The sequence below is a fragment of the Cervus canadensis genome, chromosome 21 (genome assembly GCF_019320065.1).
Source record: "Cervus canadensis isolate Bull #8, Minnesota chromosome 21, ASM1932006v1, whole genome shotgun sequence".
In the NCBI taxonomy this organism is placed as follows: Eukaryota; Metazoa; Chordata; class Mammalia; order Artiodactyla; family Cervidae; genus Cervus; species Cervus canadensis.
This window is the reverse complement of record NC_057406.1, coordinates 23219162-23243970: the sequence shown is the minus strand read 5'-3', so window position 1 is coordinate 23243970 and position 24809 is coordinate 23219162. Positions and strand designations below refer to the sequence as shown.

The 24809-nt window shown below is 42.9% G+C and overlaps 1 protein-coding gene across 1 annotated transcript in view; it reads left to right on the top strand.

Annotated features, from left to right (window-relative positions):
• Positions 1–24809, top strand: part of GRIN2B (glutamate ionotropic receptor NMDA type subunit 2B) — a 482648-nt gene that overhangs the window by 244494 nt on the left and 213345 nt on the right. The window contains exon 5 of the mRNA XM_043441483.1: positions 18009–18607. Coding sequence (XP_043297418.1) covers positions 18009–18607 — 599 coding nt within the window. The remainder of the gene's footprint in view (positions 1–18008; positions 18608–24809) is intronic.

Below are 24809 nucleotides of genomic sequence, written 5' to 3'. Positions count from 1 at the left end.
TTGTCACCTTGTTTATTTAACTTATATGCAGAGTGCATCATGTGAAATGCTGGACTGAATGAAGCACAAGCTGGAATTAAGATTGCCGGGAGAAATATCAATAACCTCAGATATGCAGATGACACCATGCTTATGGCAGAAAGCGAAGAGGAACTAAAGAGCCTCTTGATGAAAGTGAAAGAGGAGAGTGAAAAAGCTGACTTAAAATTCAGTATTCAAAAAGTGAAGATTATGGCATCCAGTCCCATCACTTCATGGCAAATAGATGAGGAAACAGTGAAAACAGTGAGAGACTTTATTTTCTTGGGTTCCAAAATCACTGCAGATGGTGACTACAGCCATGAAATTACTCTATTCAGTTCAGCTTAGTTCAGTCCTTCCACGTTTGCTCCTTGGAAGAAAAACTATGACCACCCTAGACAGCATATTAAAAAGCAGAGACATTACTCTGCCATCAAAGGGCTGTCTAGTCAAAGCTATGGTTTTCCCAGTAGTCATGCATGGATGTGAGAGTTGAACCATAAAGAAAGCTGAGCACCAAAGAATTGATGGTTTTGAACTATGGTATTGGAGAAGACTCTTGAGAGTCCCTTGGACTGTAAGGAGATCCAACCAGTCCATCCTAAAGGGAATCAGGTCTGAATATTCATTGAAAGAACTGATGCTGAAGCTGAAACTCCAGTATTTTGGCTACCTGATGTGAAGAACTGACTCATTGGAAAAGACCCTATTGCTGGGAAAGATTGAAGGCAGGAGGAGAAGGGGATGACAGAGGATGAGATGGTTGGATGGCATCACCGACTCAATGGACGTGAGTTTGAGCAAGCTCTGGGAGTTGGTGATGGACAGAGAACCCTGGCATGCTACAGTCCATGGGGTTGCAAAGAGTTGGACACGACTGAGCAACTGAACTGAATAGGGTGATAACATGTACCAGGTCCATCATTAGTTAGTAGTACAACTTTGCTAGTGGATGGATACATAGGCGTGAAGCTTAAGGACTCATGAAAATAGTCTGTGTACTATACTAGGCTGGGATTAGACCTTCAGTAGGTGACTGTGATCATTCTGTGGTTCACAATTAAAACAGGAGGTGTAAATTGTTCAGATAGGAGCCACAAAGATGATTTACAGAAGCTTGAGGCTGTGTGGGTGTGGTGGTTGAATAAGTACACTCTGTAGTCAGACCCAGCTAGATTCTCAAACTAGCAGTGACCTTGGGTGCGTTACTTCTCAAAAGCTTACTTTCTCTTTTGCCGAAACTGAGAGAGTAATAGGGCTTACTGCATAGAAATATGAGAATTAATGAACATAATAAATGTATAAAACACCTAATACACTTTAAACTCAATAAATATTGTATTAAGAACCATAATTGCTGAGACATAAAGGGATCAGTTTAGTCTAAGGAAGAAAAGTTTGAGAGTAAGTATAATAATCTTTACACACAAAGCAAATCTCAAACCATCTTCTAAGTTGACATTGCCTTAATTTAGTTTGATAAAATTTTTGAGGACTTTTTATCAAGGAAGGACTTCCCGGGTGGCGCTGGTAGTAAAGAACCCACCTGACAATGCAGGAGACGTAAGAGACACGGGTTTGATTCCTGGGTTGGGAAGTTCCCTTGGAGAAGGCAATAGCAACCCACTCCAGTATTCTTGCCTGGAGAACTCCATGGACAGAGGAGCCTGGTGGGCTACAGTCCGTAGGGTCATAAAGAGTCAGACACAACTGAAGTGACTTAGCATGCACACACCAAGGAAAATATGAGAGCCAAAGGCTTCATCTGCAGCATGATGGAAACGAGACAGACATAGGGAAGAATTTCTGACAGTCAGGATTTCTGAACTCACTGGCCTGTGTAACTTAGGAGGAATGTGGAATTTTCTTTGAAGGCTTGGGAAATAGTCTAGTTCCTCCTCCCATTTTCCTGAACTGGTTTAATTGTGTGTGAACTGGATTAGTGTCTTCTCAAGCCGCTTAGGTTAACGTGTCTTCTTTGAGATCCCAGGCTAGCATTTATTTAATAGAGCATTTAGGAAATGGCAACCCACTCCAGTATCCTTGCCTGGAAAATATCATGGACAGAGGAGCCTGGTGGGCTGCCGTCCATGGGGTCGTAAAGAGTTAGACACGACTGAACGACTAACACTTACACTTAAGCTGTGCTTACCCAAGGTCAATGTGTTGGCACCTTTCAAGCAGTACTGAATTAACATCAAAATGTCGTCATGGACCATCAGGATCCGCCATTTTGTTTTTTTCAGCCTGGATCAGAATTCACAGCCAGCTGATAAGAGCCTGATAGGTGAGTGCCTTTTCTGCCAAGTCTAAAGATAATGAGACTATGTAAGAATCATACTCGTCTGGGATGATTCATCTGTAGGCAGAGGCCCCACTGTGAAGAACCTAGATGAGAGATTAATAAGTGCCAACATCTGATTGTAACCATGGCTCTGTACTACAGAGACTCTGATGAGGATGGGTGAAAGGCTAAGCTCTGAGTTTCTTTCTGTTTGAAATGCCAGTTGGCATTTTCTTTTAAAGAACTCTTTTTCTGCTCACATGCTTCCATGAAAGGAAACATATTTAGGTGAAGTATATGAACTATAGAAAAGTAGGAGACCATTAAATGTGGTTTAAAAACAAAAAAATCTACAAACTTGAAAAGGACAATGAATATATTGGCCGTTCCTTTACTCATCCAGTTATTTTTAGAAGCGATCTTGCCACCTTTGATACTGCCCTTGTGTGATGGCCACTGCCAATCTTTCAGAATCAAATTGAGATACTGACAGCATTTCAGCTACCCGTGGCCCCAGAGAGGAGAATGGAAATGCTGGGCTAAAGGTGTAGGCCAGTTGTGGGTGTATTAATTGCTTCAGTCATGTCAGACGCTTTGTGATGCCATGGACTGTGTGACCTACCAGGCTTCTCGGTCCATGGAATTCTCTAGGCAAGAATAGTGGAGTGGGTTGCCATTTCCTTCTCCAGGGGATCTTCCCAACCCAGGGATAGAACCCGGGTCTCCTGCTTTGCAGGCAGATTCTTAGTGTCTGAGCCACCAGGGAAATCTTCCAGTGGGGTCTTCATCTGTGGAACTAACACTGTGGGGAAAGAGAGTCAACAAAGGAAGAAGCCTCAGCCTGGGTTGCAGTGCTCAAGACACCAGTGCCCAGGATACCAGCGACAAGATGGCTGGGATATTGGCAGAGTTGGTACTGCTCCATTGGTGGGGGGGAGGGGCAGGCTGGACCAGAGACAGTGACCCTGGACAGCTTTGGAAACTGGATCTGTTAGCATTCTGTACCTTCTCAGCCAAGTATTCCTTCTGTGTGTGGATAGAGAAATAGACAGGTGTTTTCGGACAGGATCCTGTGGTTCTCCGTTTGTCCGGTGGGGCACTAGATGTTAGTTCCAGCCGATGAAGCTGTGTACTCGGCAAGACTTCATACACCCACTCGTCCCAGAGCTGGAGGGAAAGAAAATGAAGGGTAAGCAGTTAGGACTTCTGAACTCTTAAAGAGTGATTTATGCTATTAACCCATAGACACAAAGGAGGCATAGCCAAAGTGAAAGTTGAGTAATTCTGGCAAAGGAGAGTGATTTTCAGCATGAAGTGAAGAGACAAAATTTCAGAGAAACTTAGGTGTAACCAATCCAGCACTGGACACCACTTTCACGTTTTCACAAGCCAGGCATTCTGGGGTCTAAACGAGTCTAAGGAGAGGCCAAGGGCGGGGAGAGAGTGGACCTCACTTTGTACACTGCCTGCCGCAAGGGAGGAGCCAGCAAGCTCCAAAAAACATGTGTACCTGCATGCAAAGTCCCTTCAGTCTTTGTAACCCCGTGGACTGAAGCCCTCCAGGATCCTCTGTCCATGGGATTCTCCAGGCAAGAATACTGAAGTGGGTTGCCATGCCCTCCTCCAGGGCATCTTCCCAACCCAGGGTGCAAACCCATGTCTCTTACGCCTCCTGCATTGTCAAGTGGGTTCTTTACCACTAGCACCACCAGCCCTCCAAAAAACATATTTCGAATCAAATAACCCACACTTGGTGTGATTCAGGCTGGTGTGGGGATGCAGGAGTTTGATACAGTAGTGGACAAAGCAACATAAACTTCTTATCGTTGAGAGCAGGAAAGGGTGTCCAGTCTCTGTTGGCACTTGGATATAGGGAGCAGGGAGTGTCCAGCATCCAGGGTGTTGGCAGGGCCTGTGCAGAAAAGTGGGAAGGTCTGAGTAGGGATGTTCATCTGGTAGGAAGTGAAAGTCGCTCAGTTGTGTCCGACTCTTTGTGACCCCATGGACTATGCAGTCCATGGAATTCTCCAGGCTGGAATACTGGAGTGGGTAGCCTTTCCCTTCTCCAGGGGATCTTCCCAACCCAGGGATTAAACCCAGGTCTCCTAAATTGCAGGTGGATTCTTTACCAGCTGAGCCACAAGGGAAGCCCAGTCTCATCCGGTAGAGACAGGAATAAAAGTCACGCAGAAGAAGTTTGGGTGGGCACATAGTGGGTCTGTGAAGGGGGAAGCCTTCTTTTTCTGCACCTAGCCAGGGTCACATCATGTGCTCTAAATTCTGGAGTTGGAACAGCCCAGTCAGCTCTAGAAGATGTTCTGGTTGAGCATGGGACTCAACCAGTCCTGCTTTAAAGGGTGGAAGCCACAACTAGTGGCTAAAATTCTAAGTCCACAGTCAAGTAAGGCAGAGCCAGGCAGGTGATGACAAGCTGTTGAAGATGTATATGTATATTTAATTTGCTTGTATGCAATTTTCTTTTCATTTCTGGAGCCCTTCAAAATGTGTTGACTTTTTTAGACAGAGGACCAAATTGGTTTGGAAAAGTGAAAGTTTCGAAGCCATGTTAATTGTGAACAGGCATCCTTGGCTTTCTGTGAGGAAGTAGTGATCAGTTTCTCAGTGCAGGGACCTGGGGAAACAGATCACTGGATATTTGTTGGGAAAAACTTTTCCAGGAAACTTCTTTCTCCCCCTGGAGGCAATGGCTTGTTCAGTCAGTTCAGTCGCTCAGTTGTGTCTGACTCTTTGCAACCCCATGGACTGCAGCACACCAGGCTTCCCTGTCCATCACCATCTCCCAGACCTTGCTCACATTCATTTCCATTGAGTCGGTGATGCCATGCAACCATCTCATCCTCTGTCGTCCTCTTCTCCTACCTTCAATCTTTCCCAGCATCAGGGCTTTTTCCAGTCAGTCAGTTCTTCATGTCAGTTGGCCAAAATATTGGAGCTTCAGCTTCAGCATCAGTCCTTCCCATGAATATTCAGGACTGATTTCTTTGAGGATTGATTGGTCTGATCTCCTTGCAGTCCAAGGGACTGTCAAGAGTTTTCTCCAACACCACAATTCAAAACCATCAATTCTTTGGTGCTCAGCTTTCTTTATAGTCTGATTCTCACATCCATACATGACTACTGGGAAAACCATAGCTTTGACTATATGGAGCTTTGTAGGCAAAGTAATGTCTCTGCTTTTTAATATGCTGTCTAGGTTGGTATAACCTTTCTTCCAAGGAGCAAGTGTCTTTCAATTTCACGACTGCAGTCACCATCTGCAGTGATTTTAGAGCCCAAGAAAATAAAGTCTCTCACTGTTTCTGTTGTTTCCTCATCTATTTGCCATGAAGTGGTGGGACCGGATGCCATGATCTTTGCTTTTTGAATGTTGAGTTTTAAGCCAGCTTTTTCACTCTCCTCTTTCACTTTCATCAAGAGGCTCTTTAGTTCCTCTTCCCTTTTTGCCGTAAGTGTGGTGTCATCTGCATATCTGAGGTTATTGCTATTTCTCCTGGCAATGGCTTGTTGACCTGTGCAAAAGAGCACGATTGGTCCAGATTCTCAATTCAGCAATGTTTCATCTTTCTCTATAGAGCAGGGACAGAAGGAGAGAGAACTTTTTGTTTTCCAGGAATCTTTTTGAAGAGACCCATGTGCATGAACATAGCTACTGTATTTAGAACCAGTGCTTTGTTATTTTCAGCAACATATAACGTACCAGCACTCTTAGCTTTGTCAAGTATAAAATGCCTTTCCTCCTCATCTCCTCTTGTGAGCACCTCCCCAATTCTTTACTCCCATTGGTATATGAATGTGATGCTCTGAGCAAATACATATTAAGAGATGGGAGCATTAATGTTTTTGAGACAAATGTCTACATCTTCACTCTGAAAAATGCTGCTGATGCATCCAGTACCATCACTGGTCTATATTTCGCCCTGTTCTTTGTTAATGATCATATTTCTTCCGTAAACTCCACCCTCTTGGCTTAAGTGAAATAGAAAGATTTTGATGGTGTAAGCAGTTTTGGATTTTGGATTTCGCTCCTAGTAAAATTTTTTTTTTCTTTTCTCTTGGTTCTGTGGTTTAGTTTTACCATGCCCTTCTTTTTATCTATGAAATGCTTTTTTTTTTTTAAATCCATGAAAATGCCCAGATCTATATTTGTGTTGAGCACACTTGATTTTGTAAACTTGTCTAAATAAATTTAGTCTGATATTGATAATCCTAATTAATACTGTTGGTTTGATGTTTATACTATTTTTCTCTATTTCATTCCCCCCCCCAAACTTTTCCTATTCCCCTGCTTTCTTCATTTGCATTTATTTAAAAGAATGTTTATTCAGTCACAGAATCTGGTGATTGTTGAATATGTCAGCTTGTTCTTTTATAGAAAAGGACCTCTTAATAAAAATACAAGTCAGTTCATCAGAGACTTGTTTTGATGTGCAGAAGACACTGGCCATAGTGAAGAATTTTAATTTAAGATGAAATGCAGTAGCCTTGTTAGGATTTTGGTGTCCTGATACCTTACAGCAAAGCCCAAGCACATTCTGAAAGTCCTCTTGGCATTCTCTAGGCCTTTTGCTTCCTGACTTAATTCTTTAATTCACTCGAGTATATTAGTGAGAGGGAATTGGCCTTTTTATTCTTCTCCTCTTATTGCCCTGTCTGTTGCTGGTAAGCTTTCTTCTTGCTAAAAAATTGTCCCTGAGACCTAGAATAAGAAGGACCTTGTAGACATTCTCAAAGTGAATACTTTTAGTTTGTTTCTCAGCTGTGGCTTAAATTCAGCGATTGAAGCACATCCAAGAGGGAGATTCAGGGAGGAAACTAGGACACAATTCAAGGAGAAAGCAAAATTATCTTCTGAAAGAACAAATAAGAAAAAGAATGCCGGCTTCTGGGGGAGTTGTTTAGCTATCCAGAATGGCTGTTAGACTAGCTCAATCTGCTTGAATGTCTGTTCATGGGCTTTTGAAAACCCAGAGCGTTCTCTTTGTGTGCAAGGGTTTACTGAGAATGAATCTGGCATTTAACTGGCAGGAAAGATCATGCTTCTCCACCAGTGAGCTTCCTTTGTGTGTTTCACTCATGATATTTCTGATTAATGGCAAGAACATCGGGTGTTTTTTTTCTTTCTTGCAGGGCTCACAAAATTGACACTAACCAAACCCACTCTAAATAGCTTCACCAGCCTTAGTCACCTGAAAAAAAATGATGGTTGGTATCAGAGTTTATAGTCACCAAAAAGGGGATCTCTTGGAGTTGGGGGAGTAGAGAAAAGCCTCCCCTTGTGTTGGGAGAGGAGAGATTTTTGTCCCCATATTCTGCTTCTACTTTGTGCTCGGTGTGGAAGAAGTAGAGAGGAAATACCCAGGACTAACCCAGCTTGGAGGAACCTGACCTCTCAGCCTGTCATTTCTACACTTGCCTTCTAAATCTGATGGGTAGTGGAGATTTTCAGCAAAAGCCTAGAGGTTCTAGCCTTTTTTCAAACACAGATCCTTCTTAAGAACTGAATTTAGAAGGAAAACAGAAGGAGGAGAAAGGTCAGATTTATTTAATCTGAAATTGCTTTAATGTCCTAGCAGGCTTGTAATCCCTAGGATGTGATACATTGCTAAGATTTGTGTAGTCTGAGGTACTTCGGGGGACATATGTATACCTATGGCTGATTCATGTTGATGTTTGGCAGAAACCAGCAAAATTCTATAAAGCAATTATCCTTCAATTAAAAAATAAATAAAATGCTGGAAAATGTTATCAGTTCAATAGACAATAAAAATAAACTAGATTTGAAAATTATCTATGGCTTCCCAGGTGGTACTAGTGGTTAAAGAACCTGCCTGCTAATACAGGAGACATAAGAAAGGTGGGTTTGATCTCTGGGCTGGGAAGATATCCTGGAGGAGGGCATGACAACCCACTCCAGTATTCTTGCCTAGGAAATCCCATGAACAGAGGAGGGCTACAGTCCATGGGGTCGCAAAGAGTCGGACTTGACTGAAGTGACTTAGCATGCATGCATGACAATTATCTGGATGCAACATCAATTGCCACTTTTGTAATTGAGGTGTAATTGATACGTAATATATTTTGAGCATGCAATATAATGATTCCATATTTGTAAACACTGTGAAATGATCACAGCAATTCTTGTTACCATTCATCACCGAACATGTTACAAGAGTTATTTTCCTTGTCATGAGAACTTTTAAGGTTTACTGTCTTAGCAGTTTTCAAATATGTAGTACAGTATTTTTAACTATAGTCATCATGTGGTACATTACATCCCAATGACGTATTTATTTTATAACTGGAAGTTTGAACCATTGACTTCCTTCACCCATTTCACCTACTCCCCATCCGTTGCCTCTGGCAACCACCAGTCTGTTCTCTGTATCTATGAGCTTAGCTTTTTTTTTTTTTGGTTTGTTTGTTTTCATTTGATTTGTTTGCTTTTTTCTTTTTTTTTTAAAGAATCCACATATAAGTGAAATCATATGGTATTTGTCTTTCTCTGCCTGATTTATTTCACTTAGCATAATGCCCTCAAGGTTCAACCATGTTGTCACAAATGGCAAGATTCCATTCTTTTTTATGGCTGAGTAATACAGAGGCAAAAATAAACAAGTGGTACTACATCAAACTCAAAAGCTTCTGCACAGCAAAGGAAACCATGAACAAAATGAAAAGGCAACCTACTGAATGGGAGAAATATTTGTAAATCATATATCTGATAAGGTTTTAATATATAAAATACATAAAGAACTCATAAAGCTCAATAGCAGAAAGGCAAACAATTATGATTAAAAAATGGGCAGAGGACTTGGATAGATGTTTTTCCTGAAGACATGCAGATGGCTGACAGGCACATGAAAAGATGTTCAGCATCACAAATCTTCAGGGAGATGCAAACCAAAATTATAGTAAGGTAGGAGCCCATACCTATTAGAATGGCTATTATTAAAAAGACAAGAAATGACAAGCGTTGGTGAGGATATGCAGAAAAGGGAGCCTTTGGGTACTATTGGTGGGAATGTAAACTGATGCAGCCAGTGTGGAGAACAGTATGGCAGTTCCTCAAAAAATTGAACACAGATCTATCATATGATCCAGCAGTTCTACTTCTGGGTGTTTATCTGAAGAAAGTGAACACACTAACTAGAAAAGATTCTTGAACCCCACACCCCCATGTTCATTACCGTATCATTTACAATAGCCAAGATATGAAAACAACATAAGTGCCCATCAAAGGATAAATGGACCCAGAAAAATATGAATACATACAAACACAAACAATGGCAAATTACTATTTTTTTAAAAATTCAACAGCTATTTCCTGAGAGTCCACTTTGGACCAGGGCCCATTCTAGGTGCTGAGTTGCAGCAATAAACAAATAAATTGATCCTGGCCTTCATGGTGTTTACATTCTATTTGGGAAGAGGCATACATTCATAATAAATACATCGTGTTATCTGTTTGATGGTGATAAATGAATGCTGTGGCAAAAATCAAAAGTGGATTCATAATTAAAAGTAGGTTTCATATGTTGGCAGGATAAGAGGGCTCAGGCCTGCCTTTGATGGGAGAGAGGCTGACTGTTTTATCATATTGCAGGCTCAGGATTGAGCTTTGTTGAGAAGGTGAGGTTTTAGTAAAGACTTGTACCGGGTGTGTGTGTTAGCCCTGTGGGTACCTGGGAAGCTGGAGGAACTGTTTCAGGCAGAGGCTATAGCTTGAATAAAGGTCTGGGGTGGGAATTAGTATATTTAAGAGCAATCAGTATGCTTGGAGGAAAGTGAGAGGTAGAGTTGGAGAAGGCAGGATCTGAGGGCCAGTGGGGTTCCAATCACGGGTGTCAGTTCTTTCCTTTTAGTGAGTTGGGAAGTCATTGAGGGTTTGGGATAGAAGATAACATCTTATGATTTAAGTTTTCAAAAGATCATCTTGCTTCTTTGTTGTACATGAGACTGGGCCAGAGGCAAGGAGGCCAGTTAGCAGGCCTTTCAATGACAGGTGAAGGATGAGAGTGGCTTAAACAACATGGGTGGTAAAAGGCTCTGTATGGACAGCCTTTTGAAGGTAAGGCAGTCAAGGTGTCCTGAATGATTGGACATAGAAGTCCAAAGAAAGAGAGGAGTTGGCAGTGGGAGGAGAGAATTGCCTTGAAGTGAAATGGGAAACATTTCCATTTTGGAAATGTTGGAGATGGTTCAGAGATATCCAAACGGGTATGTAGAATAGGCAGTTTGATGTGTCAGTTTGAAGTTTTGGAGAAAGAAGTGTGAGAGCAATCGGCATTGAAATGGGATTTAAATCAGGAAACTGAGTGAGATTTCTGAGAAGGGAAAGAAAATGAGGATCAAGGATTGACTCTAGGGCACTCCATCTTCAAAAGATCAGAAGAAAGAGGAGGAACCAGCAAAGGAGACAGAAGAACAGCTACCAGTAAGTTAGGAGGAAAGTCAAGTGAATATGAAGCCCTGGAAACCAAGGAACAAAAGCATATCTAGGAGCCTGTGATGACCCAACTCAAAGGCTACCATTGGACATTAGAGATGGCAACTCAAATGTCACCACTGCCTTTCACAGGATGATCTTTTGGCGGGGAGGAGTGGGGTTGGAAGTCTGATTTGAATTAGTACAAGAAAGAATGGTAGAAGAGGAGTTGGAAGAAGTGTAGATGATGTTTCATGGAATTTGCTGTAGAGAAGAATGAAGAAATGACTGGTACACTTCCTGCCTCTCGGGCTGGCTCCAAGGTGGATCCACCTCACTTTTTGTAAAAGTGCACCACCATTCAGGCATAACTGTGGACATGTGCCATCAGCATAGAAATTTGGAACCAGCTGAGACCGTCAAGGTCATTTCAGTTCATCTCCTACCCAACAAAGGAATGCCCTTTGTAATATTAATACAAATTTAAATTTTTTCACATGCCACCTGGAGATGCAGAGATGAATAAGGTGCAATTCCTGCTCTTGAGAAATGCACATTTTTAAATGGAATGAAGCATGCCTATATGCTTCCCATCAGAAAAGGGAATCCTCAAACACCGTTGGGGAATGTAAATCGATGTAGTCACAATGAAAAACAGTATGGAGTTTCCTTAAAAAAAATAAAAATAGAACTACTATTGTTATTGTTCTTCTTCTTCAATCCCTAAGCCATGTCTGACTCTCTGTGACTCTATGGACTTCTACATGCCAGGCTTCCCTGTCCTTCACTGTCTCCTGGAGTTTGCTCAGACTGGTGTCCATTGACTTGGTGATGCTATCTAATCATCTTGTCCTCTGCTACCCTCTTCTCCTTTTTCCTTCAGTCTTTCTCAGCATCAGGGTCTTTTCCAGTAAGTCGGCTCTTCACATCAGGTGGATGAAAGTATTGGAGCTTCTGCTTCAGCACCAGTCCTTCCAATGAATATTCAGGGTTGATTTCCTTTAGGAATGGTTGATCTCCTTGCAGTCCAAGGGACTCTCAAGAGTCTTCTCCAACACCACAGTTCAAAAGCATCAATTCTTCAAGTGCTCAGCTTTCTTTATGGTCCAGCTCTCACATCCATACATGACCACTGGAAAAACCATAGCTCTGGAGGACGAAATGACAAACCACTCTAGTAAGCTTGCTGCAAGAACACCAGGAACATTATCAAAAGGCACAAAGAACTACCATATGACCCAGCAATTCTACTCCTGGGTATATATTTGAAAAAACCCAAAACACTAATTTAAAAAGATACATGTATCCCAGTGTTCATGGCGGCCTCATTTACACTTGCTAAGGTATAGAAGCAACCTAAGTGTCCATCAACAGATGAATGGATAAATAAGATGTAGTCTGTGTGTATACACACACACACACACACACACAATGGAATACTATTCAGCCATAAAAATGAATAAAATTTGCCATTTGCAGCAACAGGAATGGACTTGAAGAGTATTATGTTAAATGAGATGTCAGACAAAGAAAGATAAATATTGAATAATATGACTTATATGTGGAATCTAAAAAAAAATACAGCAAGCTAGTGAATATAACAACAACAAAAAAGAAACAGATTCACAGATACAGAGAAGAAAGTAGTGATTACCACTGGGGAGAGGGAAGTAGGGAAGGGCAATATAGGGGTAGGGGAGTAACAGCTACAAACTATGAGATATAAAATAAGCCAGCAGGAAACATTGTACAACACGGGGAATATAGCCAGTATTTTATAATAACTATAGGTAGAGTATAACTTTTAAAGTTGTTAGTCACTGTATTGCACACCTATAATTTATATCATATTGTACATCAATTATACTTCATTAAAATTTTTAAAATAAATATATATGGTGATAGGGACATGTATAAAATATTGTTAAAGCACAGAGAAAAGAGAACTAACCTGACTTAGGAAAGTCAGAAAAGACAATATGCATAAAAAAAAGCTGACTTTTGAAATAGGCCTGAGAGATGAGCATGACTTTTTCCACATGGAGTGCTGGGGAGAATCCCTTTATCTGTTAATAATCCAACTCCTTTTTGAATGTTCATAACGACAGCAAGCTCCTTACCTTATGAGGCCCATTTCATTTTAAACAGCTATAATTGTTGCAAATGTACTTTCTCCATTGTGCCCAATGGTGCCTTTTACTATTTCTGCTCATGGGTCCCAGTTTTCTCCTCTGGAGCCAATGGGCAGAGACTTATCTTTCTACCATATAAGTCATTTTTATATTTGAAAATAGATACCATGTTCACTTTCAAGTTGTCTCTTTTCCACATTGGAAAAGGGAAATGGATAAAGTCTCCAGGTGGGTTCCCCGAAAGGTGATCTGAGATGAAGTTGGTGCATAGGAGGTTTAAGAGGGGATGCTGTCCAGTCCCACACACCCTGAATGGAAGGGTAGGAGTAGACAGAGGGAGAAATACAGTGTGAGACATGATTTTCTTTCTTTAGTTTTGACTTTGCTGGGTCTTCGTTGATGTGCCAGGCTTTCTCTAGTTACTGCGAGCAAGGGCTGTCTATGCTCTGCTTGCGGTGTGCAGGCTTCTTATTGCGGGGACTTCTCTTGCGGCAGAGCATGGGCTCCCGGGCTCGCTGGCTTCACCCATTGTGGTGCGCTGGCTTAGCTGCCCTGCAGCATGTGGGATCTTCCAGGACCAGGAATGGACCCTGTGTCCCCTGCATTGGCAAGCAGGCTCTTAACCACTGTACCACCAAGGAAGTCCTTTGATGCAGTTTTAATGGAACCTTGTGGGAAGTTCTAAAGACAGACACATCCTTCAGAGTTGCCCAGAATTAAGGCAGGAGGACCAGGTCTTTAGACTCCGTCACCGCCGGTCACGCCGTGCACTCTATCCACTTTGGGTGAGGGGGTTCTCTTCAGCTGATGCAGCCCCCAAGGTGAACTGGGAGCTGAACCCCATTGCTAGTATATCCTTTATGTCTGAAGTGGACCTGTAAGGGATCTCAGTGATGCAGAAGAAGAATCTCATGTACTGCTGATTTTCTAGGCAGCTATTTTTCTGAGACAGTTAATAGAATGAGAACAGTACCTGTTTTTGTTTCTTCTTATTAGCTAATAAACACCATGAACACCAACGTGATGGGGTTCACCATAACAGTTCCAGACTGACAGGCTCTAATGTCCCATCGTAGCTTCCCTGTGCTGACTGCACCTATCAGTCATGGCAACCCTTTATTTGGACTGCTTTAAAGGTGCTCTGGAGGCAAGTTGAAGAAGTACATTCATATATAAATTTGACTGAGAATCTGAGGAGACTGCTCCAAGGACTCATGCACATAACATTTTGTAATGACACCAGGAGATAAAAATGTTAGTGGGGAAGCATAGTGAACTGAGTTATATCCCTGTCCTTCATCCTAGAAGATGCTACTTCTTGCAGTGATCACAATGCATGCTGGGAGCCTGCCAAGATGGATGCATGGCCACAGTCCTTTCCACTGCATGCACACATGAAGATTGCTCTTTGATTTGTGGCTGTGACCATAATTTGCAAAGGCTGTCACTGCTTACAACTTATAGTTAGCCCAAAGCTTTGTTGAAAAAGAGCTGTTCCGTTCCCGACTGCTATGTACCAGATTGATGTGTCAACTAAATTAATAATGCTGGACCAGTCATTATACCAGGAAACATTTGCCCAAGCTATAACTTTGTCTCTTGATTCCCATTTGGTTTCATTAACCTCCTCTTGGTGCCCCAGATAAAATCGCCTTGTAAGGCCTCCTTATTTAATGAAGGATTGGCAAGATAAGATGGTTGAACTGGGCATTGACAGGAGTGGAGAAAATCAGAAAAGGATGATCATGGAAGATGATAGAATTAGTAGGCAAGATGAGGATGTGGTGGAGGTAGCTTGAAACCATATTAATTTTTCCTTTTTTTTTTTACTTTCACTGTTTATTGGCTTTCTTCACATAATAGCTGGCAGTTTCTTTAAGAGCTCATTTATTTTTGTGAGGGAGTTTTAAGAGAAGACTAAAAAGGAGAGGGTCAGATTGGTATACAGTAGATTGGCTTTCTTTTAAATTCAGTCTCATTAGCATGGGCTCATTTGCTATGGATGCCCATGGGTTTTCTTTCAAGGCTATCTCTAACTGTGTTTTGGAATCAGCTGTGGCTTCACTGTGGCTGGAGCTTTGTGGGTGTTCAAGAACCTCCTTGTGATAAGATATGTTCATTTGTCATAGAATGGGTAGTAGTTTTACCCATCTCTTCCTAAGCCTGTGCATTTTAAGGGATATTTGGATGCATCTGTCCGTTTGTCATGTCCACTGGGCTAGTGGAAACTCAAGTGATAATACATCTCATTTGAGAATCCCCCAAACTCCCCAGTTTAGCTGAAAGTAACAAGGAAAACAAATGGCTGTCACTTTAAAGTGATCACAACCATTCTGGGTAAGTTGTTCTGTCACGGGCCTTCCTTTCCTGTTACTATGGTTCTCTGTGGGCCCCTGACAAGTCTTGTCATAATTAAGCTTTGCTGTCTTGGATTCCCACTCTATATTGTAACCCAAGAACAAGGTCAGTATCACCTGAAGAGCAGTCCATACTTGGCATTGAAGTAGAAGACCAGGAGCAGGAGCTGGCCAAATTAAAAAAAAAAAATCACTACTACTGTTCTGTGTAGGAATGCAAGGGATTTCTGAGTATTAATTTTATATCTTGCAACTTTGCTATAGTCCTTAGAGGCTCCTCTTTGACTGTATGTTTAAGCCAGGGGAGGGAGCCATTATAAGCACCATTCTACCCTTTGCTCCAGTAATTTTCTGGTGGCATTTTTAGGGTTTTCTATATGTAGTGTCAGTCATCTGCAAACAGTGAGAGTTTTACTTTTTCTTTTCCAATCTGGATTCTTTTTATTTCTTTTTCTTCTCTTACTGCTGTGGCAAGGACTGCCAAAACTAGGTTGAATAACATAGATGAGAGTGAGCACCCTTGTCTTGCTCCCGATCTTAGAGGAGATGCTTTTAGTTTTTCCCCACTGAGAATAATGTTTGCCGTGAGTTTGCCATGTATGGCCTTTATTATGTTGAGGTAGATTCCTTCAATGCCTACTTTCTGGAGAGTTTGTTTTTTTTTTAATCATAAATGGGTGTTTATTTTTGTCCAAAGTTTTCTCTGTATCTATTGAGATAATCATGTGGTTTTTATCTTTCAATTTGTTAATTTTGTGTATCACATTAATTGATTTGCATATATCAAAGAATCCTTGCATCCCTGGGATAAAGCCCACTTGATGATGATGTATGATCTTTTTAATGTGTTGTTGGATTCTGTTTGCTAGAATTTTGTTGAAGATGTTTGCATCTATGTTTATTGGTGAGATTGGCCTGTGATTTTTTTGTATGTGTGTGGCATCTTTGTTTGTTTTTGGTATCAGGGTGATGATGGCCTTGTAGAATGAGTTTGAGAGTTTTCCTTTCTCTGAAATTTTCTGGAAGAGTTTGAGCAGGATAGGTGTTAGCTTTTCTCTTAACTTTTGGTAGAATTCACCTGTGAAGCCATCTGGCCCTGGGCTTTCTTTTATTCTGAAATAATTTCCATTCCCTCCCCATGCATTCTTGGTGCCCCATCTTCTCTGTATCCCTGAGTTCCATGGTCTTAAGAGGCTCCTTTTGGACTGTATGTTTAAGCCAGGAGAGGGAGCTGTTATAAGCACCATTTTACCTTTAGCAGAAGGAATTAACTCCAGATGCCTGAGCAGCTCCTGTGTCATTTGGATCACTTGTGAGAAAATGTGAAGAGTTCAAGGCACGTGAAGCACACACAGCCCTGGCAGAGACTTGGGCTGGCAGCTCTCGCTGCCGAATCAGGGTCTTTGGATACCAGCTGGATATCTCCCAGCTTGCATTTTTTTTTTTTTCAATAGCGAGTGCCCAAAAAATACTCAGCAATTTCTCAGCTGTACAACAATGTGTTTCTGAACTAACAAATCACTGCATCATTTTGTTTAAAAGCCTGATCTCTTGTAACCATGCTTCAAAGCTCTGGTTTCGGGGGTAAAAAAGCACTGCCCCCTTTGAATTAAAGACACACTTTTGTTAGCTTGGATAGTTATAAAATGGAGATAAACCATCAGATAGGAGACAGGGGCCGTTGACCAAGAAAAGAGACGCCATTACCCAGGAGGAACTCAGGGGAAAATAGACTGAAACGGAAGGATGAGGCTGAGAGGGTCTTCATTTTGTGGTTTCAGATTCTTCTAGCTGTAAGATGGAGATAAAACACAGGGCCTGACATGTCCAAATGGCAGGTGGAATACAGCTTCAAATGGGAGAAATGTAAAAGGGCTTCTCCCTCACAAAGTGTGAGACAACATAAGATAAGATGCTTAGAATTGACAGAGGTTGTGTGTAATACACAGGTCAGACGGAGACCCCTGGCATTATAGAGGTGAGAGAAAGAGCTATTTTGTATATGCTCTTCTTGAATACAGGCTTAATCACAGATGACCTTGCAGACAAGTCATTGTAACTTGTAGCTTACATAGACTGTCTGTGCCTCCTTCTAACCTATATGCCTCATTACCAGAGTAGAAGACAGAGAGAAAACTCCATGTGCTATTCATTTAACGGTTGTGTCTTTATAGACAATGCACTGATCAAATCTTGTGCTACAGTGCACTTCCCGGCTCGCCATACCTGAGTGCCACTCACCTGCTGGACCACTCACCTGCCCCTTCCCTACTTGAGGTAGATTTAAGGGCAGATTGAGGGCATTTTGGATTATTCCCTGGATTGAATGAAACATACCCACAGTGAATGAATCCAAAAGTCTCAAAAATTGGAAAGAGCAAGTTTGTGTTTATATGACTCATTTGACAGCAAAACCTGACCTCAACTGACATGAGACCATTTAGTCTGTATCCTTTTTGTGACTCTCCCTACATTTTGCTCTAGAAATACTAACATATTTGATTCTAGGAGACTGCCTGGGGCTCTGCAGTAGCCTCGAGGACTTCGGACAAAGAGAGCATAGACCCAGGTTGGTTTTCTCCAGGGGAAGGTTTTAAGAAGGAGAGTGTTACAGATGTTTGCAGTTCAAACATATCCCTCTTTAAAGGCATTAACGTGGAAAGAGTAATTGACACAAGCAAATCTCTGTGTCCAGCTAGTTCAGACTCTCCCTCACCATCTTTGTTTTGACTTTGTCTCTTTCTCTTTCTTGATGTTTCCCGCTCTAGGATGAATCCTCCATGTTCTTCCAGTTCGGCCCATCGATTGAACAGCAGGCTTCCGTGATGCTCAACATCATGGAGGAGTATGACTGGTACATCTTTTCTATCGTCACCACCTACTTCCCCGGCTACCAGGACTTTGTCAACAAGATTCGCAGCACCATCGAGAACAGCTTTGTGGGCTGGGAGCTGGAGGAGGTCCTTCTGCTGGACATGTCCTTGGACGATGGGGATTCTAAGATCCAGAACCAGCTCAAGAAACTTCAGAGCCCCATTATTCTTCTTTACTGTACTAAGGAAGAGGCCACCTACATCTTCGAAGTGGCTAACTCAGTAGGGCTGACCGGCTACGGCTACACATGGATTGTGCCTAGTCTGGTGGCGGGGGACACGGACACAGTGCCCTCGGAGTTCCCCACCGGCCTGGTCTCTGTGTCCTATGATGAGTGGGACTACGGCCTCCCTGCCAGAGTGAGGGACGGGATCGCCATCATCACCACCGCGGCCTCCGACATGCTCTCCGAGCACAGCTTCATCCCCGAGCCCAAGAGCAGCTGCTACAACACCCACGAGAAGAGGATCTACCAGTCCAATATGCTGAACAGGTGAGCGTGTGGCAGAGGGTGCACCGATGGTGGAGGTCGGAGGGGAGCTTCCAAGACTGGGTCGGAGGTTCACATACCGGCAGGAGCAGTTCGCGGTGTCTGAGGTTGAAGGCTGGCCACTGGGAGGGCCAGTGACAGTGGGGGCGACCCAGCATCAGAGCTCGCTGTGCGATGTTCTTGTTTTAAGAAATACAGAACAGCTCCCTTCCTTCTTGATCACTTCCCACATGCCTGGTCTTCCTCTTAAGAGTTTCGTGTGTTCAACCTTTTTTAATCCTCAAGGCAACAAACCCTACTAGGCAGCTTTTGAAAATTGCTTGTGTTTTATGCTATAAGAGAATAGGCTTGTAGGTGTAAGCTGTCTCAGGTCAGGCTGAAACTAAGAGGTTCAGTTTGGAGTTGAACGCAGATGTCTCCGATGGCTACACCCCTGATCACTGGGAAAGACGAGACAAGCTTAGATGTGAAAGAGGACTGGCTCCTTACCTTCGGGATGATGCTGTACGGAAAAGGAACAGGGAATGAGGTACCTGAGTCTGTAGGCACGTGAAGAGGGGTCGTCCCTTGGTTTATTTCTGTTTTTTAATAAATACTCTTGATTTTATTGAAAAAAGTTAAAAACTAGTAAACCCAAAGAATTTTACAACAAATTGCAGTGTGCTCACCATCAAGGATTAGTTATTAATAGTTTGTCCTTACAGATATGATGTTACAAATATGACAGAAGTAGATATTACATGTATGGTGATGTCTTTTTCTTTTTGGCTCATTGAACATTTATTGTTTTTATTATTATTACTTAAAAATTTTTTTAATTAAAAAATTTTGCTTCTCCTCTCTCTGCCTTTGAGATTAAGTGAGAGCACCATTGTAGAAACAACTTTTATGGTTGCCCTTGTTCTGGTTTATTGAATGAGAAGATATGGGTGGAATTCTGCTTCCCTGGCCTCACCCCTCTCCATGGACAGAGAAGCCTGGCGGGTTATAGTCAGAATCCAACTTTGATGGCAGGACATCCTCATAGGGACCATTGTGTAAACAAGTCAGGTACAGGTTCTGTACTCTGCTCCTGTGGTTTTGTTATTTGTATAAAGCTGCTACATGTGGTGACCTAGATAGGTGGGATGGTGCGGGGCGGGAGAGGGGTCCAAGAGGGATACCTTTCTCCAGGGGATCTTCCTGACTCAGGGATGGAACCTGCATCTCCTGCATCTTCTGCATTGGCAGGCAGATTCTTTACCACCCAGCCACCTGGGAAGCCCAATAGCTGATTCATTTCATTGTACAGCAGAAACCAACACAGCTTTGTAAAGCAATTATACTCCAATAAAAATTCAAATAATATAGAAGAGGCCCCCCCAAAAGTAAAAAAGACCTTAAATCTGAAGAGACAATCATTGTTGAAATAATCAATGACTGTCTTTCTAACTAGCTCCCTATGCATGTGTACTTGTGTGGAGATGAATCTACAGTTTTACATAAATGAAACTCTAACCAGACATACTGTTCGATAACCTTACTTTCTTTCACTCAACAATGTGTTTTGGGTATCCATTTCACCTTTATTATGAACTATATCAGACATATAGAAATGTATTCAGAAAAACTTAACTCATACTCAGGTACCCTCCACCCAGCTTAAAAAATAAAATATTAGAAAGTATACTCTGGAGAGGTTCAAGTATATTGCATTCACAGGAGGTTGAATGTGTACTGACTAATGCTTGTTTAACTTCTGGAAGGGACTTGAACTCCATAGCCTCTTGACTACATTCCCAGTTCAGAGTTGAACCTAAAAGTAGTTTCTCTGTGACTGGACCTGGGATCCAGCCCTGACGTTCCCCACCTTGAACTCCCTGCCCTCTCTGTCATCCCTCGTTATTCCCACTTGTTGGTAAAGACTATCTTGGTTTTCTTCCTGCTTTCCTGGCAGATCTGTCCTGACCTCCCAGCTTACTTGTTCCTTTACACATCTCTTAAATATTGGTGCCTCTCAGGGTTCTGTCCTAGACCCTCTGCTAGATGTCTCATCCATTGCTGAGAGTGCAGTGTCTGTAAATTCGCCCAAATTGATGTCTCTGGCTGCAGTGTCTCCCTTGAGCCCCACGTGTATCCCTCTATGACCACATCTGTTCTCCTTTGGAGGCTGTGGGCCCTAGAGCACACCATATCCAGAGCTCAACTGCTGTCTCATCTCCCATCAACCCTCCCCATGCTCTTCTAGTGAAATTGGCACCTCTTATAAAAGGATGTTGTTAGTCATTCAGTTGTGTCTTAACTTTTTGCGACCCCATGGACTATAGCCTGCCAGGCTCTTCTGTCCATAGAATTTCCCAGGCAAGACTACTGCAGTGGGTGGCCATTTCCTTCTCCAAGGGATCTCCCCAACCCAGGGATTGAACCTGTATCTCTTGGGTCTCCTGCACTGGCAGGCAGATTCTTTACCACTGAGCCACCCAGGAAGCCCCTTATAAAGAGAACCTCTTGTTACCCGGTGCCTACAATAAAAATGTCCAAGATGTCCTTGATGCCCCAGCCAACCATGACCTTGTCTGTGGATTCTCCCCGGAGAGCCTTCTCTTACTTTGACCCGTATGCTGCATCCCAGGCCACGTCTTCTGATTCGCATTGCTACAGGGCCTCTTAAACACCTTCTGGCTCCCAGTTCTGCTTCTTTTCAATCTCCTCTGCAGTCAGAGTGATCTAAAATGAAAATGTGATTTCATCACTCTCGTGCTTAATACCTATCAGCGGCTTTTCATTGCTCCTGTAATAAAGTCCCAGCTCCTTAATATGGTTTATAGAGTCTTCCACAGCGTGAGCCTTCTTGGCTTTCCAAAATTGTCTTGTGCACCTCTCTCTCTTCAATGCCACCTTCCTGCCAGGCTGAACCTACCATGTCCTCGCTCCCTTCCAGCCCCTACTGCTGCCTCAGTGTGCTCCCCAGGTGCCCCTGCCCGGTGGTACACAGATGCTCGTGCCCTCTTCTCCTGCCCCCTTTTTATCATCCCTCAGGATTCAGTCTTGGCATCCCTTCCTCTGCAAGCCGAGCCCTGGGCTGACATCACTCTGTTATACACTTGCCCTGCATTCTCTGCCTTTCCAATAAAGACGATCGTCATTATGTGCTTTATTACCTTTCTTCCCTGTACGTTCTGTGAAATCAGGGACACTTCTGTCTGCCTTGTTCAGGCAGCATGAGAGAGATTCTTGGATCGAATGCAGGACGTATCTCTGAGATGCCCATGGCTCAGTGCCTCCCTGCCCCGCAGGAGCATCTCTGCTCTGCTCCTCTTTTCAAGACAAGGGACCTTTCCTTTAAAAACTATATGTTCAGTTCTGTACATTCATGTTTTCTCCTCATTGTTAGTGTTAAATTCAAATCTGATTCAGATGATTTTTCCAAATATTTGTTCATTAAAACCAAAACTAACAATGAAGGAATATCGAGATGAAAGCCTCTGCCAAACAACCCAAGGAAGTCAAGTGGGTATTACCTTAGGGTACATAAATATGACTCGGGAATGCCTGCTTATATCTTAAAACTTCCTCTGGGTAAGCTGCCATCTGAAGATAGTACCTCTCATCTGGCTGACTTCATGTTGGACTGTAAATGTTATCTGTGAAGCCTGGTCTCCAGTCACCGTATCTTTGAAACTATAATTGGTCTTAACCTTGTTGCCATCTCTTCTGGCCACTCAGGAAGGCAGCCTCCTTCATTCTCTGTGCTCCTTTTTTTTTTTTTTTGTCCACAAAATGGGATCTTAGTACCCCTACCAGGGATTGAACTTGGGCTCTAGGCAGTGAAAGCTCAGAGTCCTAACCACTGGACCACCAGGGAGGTCCCAGTCCTCCACACTTCTTGCTTACAGCTTATTGTCAAGAGGACCACAAATGTTCACAAAAAAACCTTCTTGTGCACAGTGGTCCTAAATAGAACAAAGATGGCACAGTCCAGGTTATTCATACTTTCCTTGAGACCAGTGCAGAGCAGAGAGACAGTCCGTCTTCCCTCGATTTGCTACATGCTCCATGTAAAGGGCTCACCAGGCTTACCAGAGCGCCTCTCCACTGTTTCCTCCATGAAGGTTCTCTTCTGCTCCTGTTCCCTGACTCTTCCAGGCTTCTGTCTCTGACTGTCTGCTGGGCATCTCCCCTGGACAGGACATCTCCCCTGTCCGTGGACTCGCATCCCGCATGCTTCTCCGTTAGTTGCCTTTTCCTTCCCCTTCTCCCCAGTGCAGCTACCCCTGGTTCTAGAATCCACTGCCTAGCCTCTCTTAGTGTTTGAACACTAGTATTCGAATAGTCTTTCTATTAGGATCCGGAAAGGATTGGGATTGACTAAAAGGGACTCTTTCAGTTCATCAGTGGAATTCAGTGAGGCATCTTCAGTGCTCCTCCTCCTCCTGATCTGAAATCAGCCTCTCCCCATTCCCATCAGAGCTCCGGTCTCACTAGGGTCACTCTTTTAAATAACAAACCAAGCAGCCAACGCATTTAGCCACAGCAGGAAATCTTGCAAATGGAATTGTTGCAGATGCCGAGCTGTTTCCCAAGGAGGACTTTTCCTTTGGCCTGATGCTTAGCTCCCAGCAACAGCAGCAGCCCCAGGAAGGCTCCTCAGGACATATCCAGGGGGCCCCCGGCCCCCGGTTGGCACCAGGAATACAGAGTCAGGAAATGGCTTCTTGCCTCACCTTCTGAAAACCCAGGAGCATTCACAGACCCAGCAGTATTGCAAGGGGAGGGAAGGCCCTCAGTCATACCTGACGAGACCATGGCATTCTTTCCACATGAGGGACGTTCCTAAGTCTTGACTTGGGGAACACAGACAGGAGGCTCTATGCTCTCCCTGAATCCCAAACAGAAACTCATATTTGAAGGGATTTACTTGTTAGTTGGGCTCCCCAGGTGGCTCAGTGGTAAAGAATTCTCCTGCCAGTGCAGGAGACACTAGAGACTCTGGTTCACTCCCTTCATCAGGACACTCCCTTGAAGGAGGAAGTGGCAACCGAAGTATTCTTGTCTGGAAAATTCCATGGACAGAGGAGCCTAGCGAGCTACAGTCCATGGGGTCGTAAAGAGTCGGACATGACTGACTGGCTGAACATGCACGCACTTGTTAGCTGCAGGAGGGGAAAAAAAATTAATGATATATAAGTATTCTCAGAAAGGATCCTTAAAATGAGCTATTTCCTTCACTGTCAAATGAATGTTATTTATCCCCCATCAATCCAAATTCCTTATTGATAACTTCTTAGCTCTTGGAAGCCTGTTACCTATATCTAGACAGACTTCTGGACAAAGCTGTTTACCAGGATTGCAAGGAAAGTTTAACAGAAACCCAACTAAATTTGAACTTCAGATAAATGACGAATTTTTTTAAGCATAAGTCTGACTCAATTATGGCACCCATGCCATACTGATATTAAAAGATAATTTGTTGTTTATCTGAAATTCAAATGTAACAGGGCTCCTGTATTATCTTTTCTTTTTTGGCCAAGTATGACAATCCTACTTGGTATACTGATAGAAATTCATTTTCTGTTGGAACTTTATAGCATTCATCTATGCCTTATTAGTAAATGTAGTACAGCGCCCTTATACCAAGACATGCTGAGAACATTTTGTTCCAACTGGGAGCTTTATTTGGTTGAAAGGGTTGGATAATTTCTTATGCCATACATTCTTGAAGTGAAGGATCTTAGTTGCCCAGAAAAGCCTGAAAACTTTTTGCTACCAGATGATCTGGAAGTGTTTAGGAAGTGATCAGGCAAGTTGTCTAAAGCCTCTCTTATCCCCCTGAGCTAGAGAAGATTGGTAGCTTTTGGTAGGCATGAAGAGCCAACTCTTTGGAAAAGACCCTGATGCTGGGAAAGATTGAGGGTAGGAGGAGAAGGGGGTGACAGAGGATGAGATGGTTGGATGGCATCATCGACTCAATGGGCATGAGTTTGAGCAAACTCTGGGAGATGATGAGGGACAAGGAACGTGGAGTGCTGCAGTCCATGGGGTCCCAAAGAGTCAGACATGATTGAGCCACTGAACAGCAACAAGAAATAGGCACGTATCTGCATGTGTCCTTTATCATTTCCCTAGGGGAACAGGTGACGGTGAATTTCTTTCTCAGTGTACTTGGCCAGCATATTTCTGAAACTTGATGGTGTGCCTGTTGCTCACCTCTGGGCTCCCTTTCTGT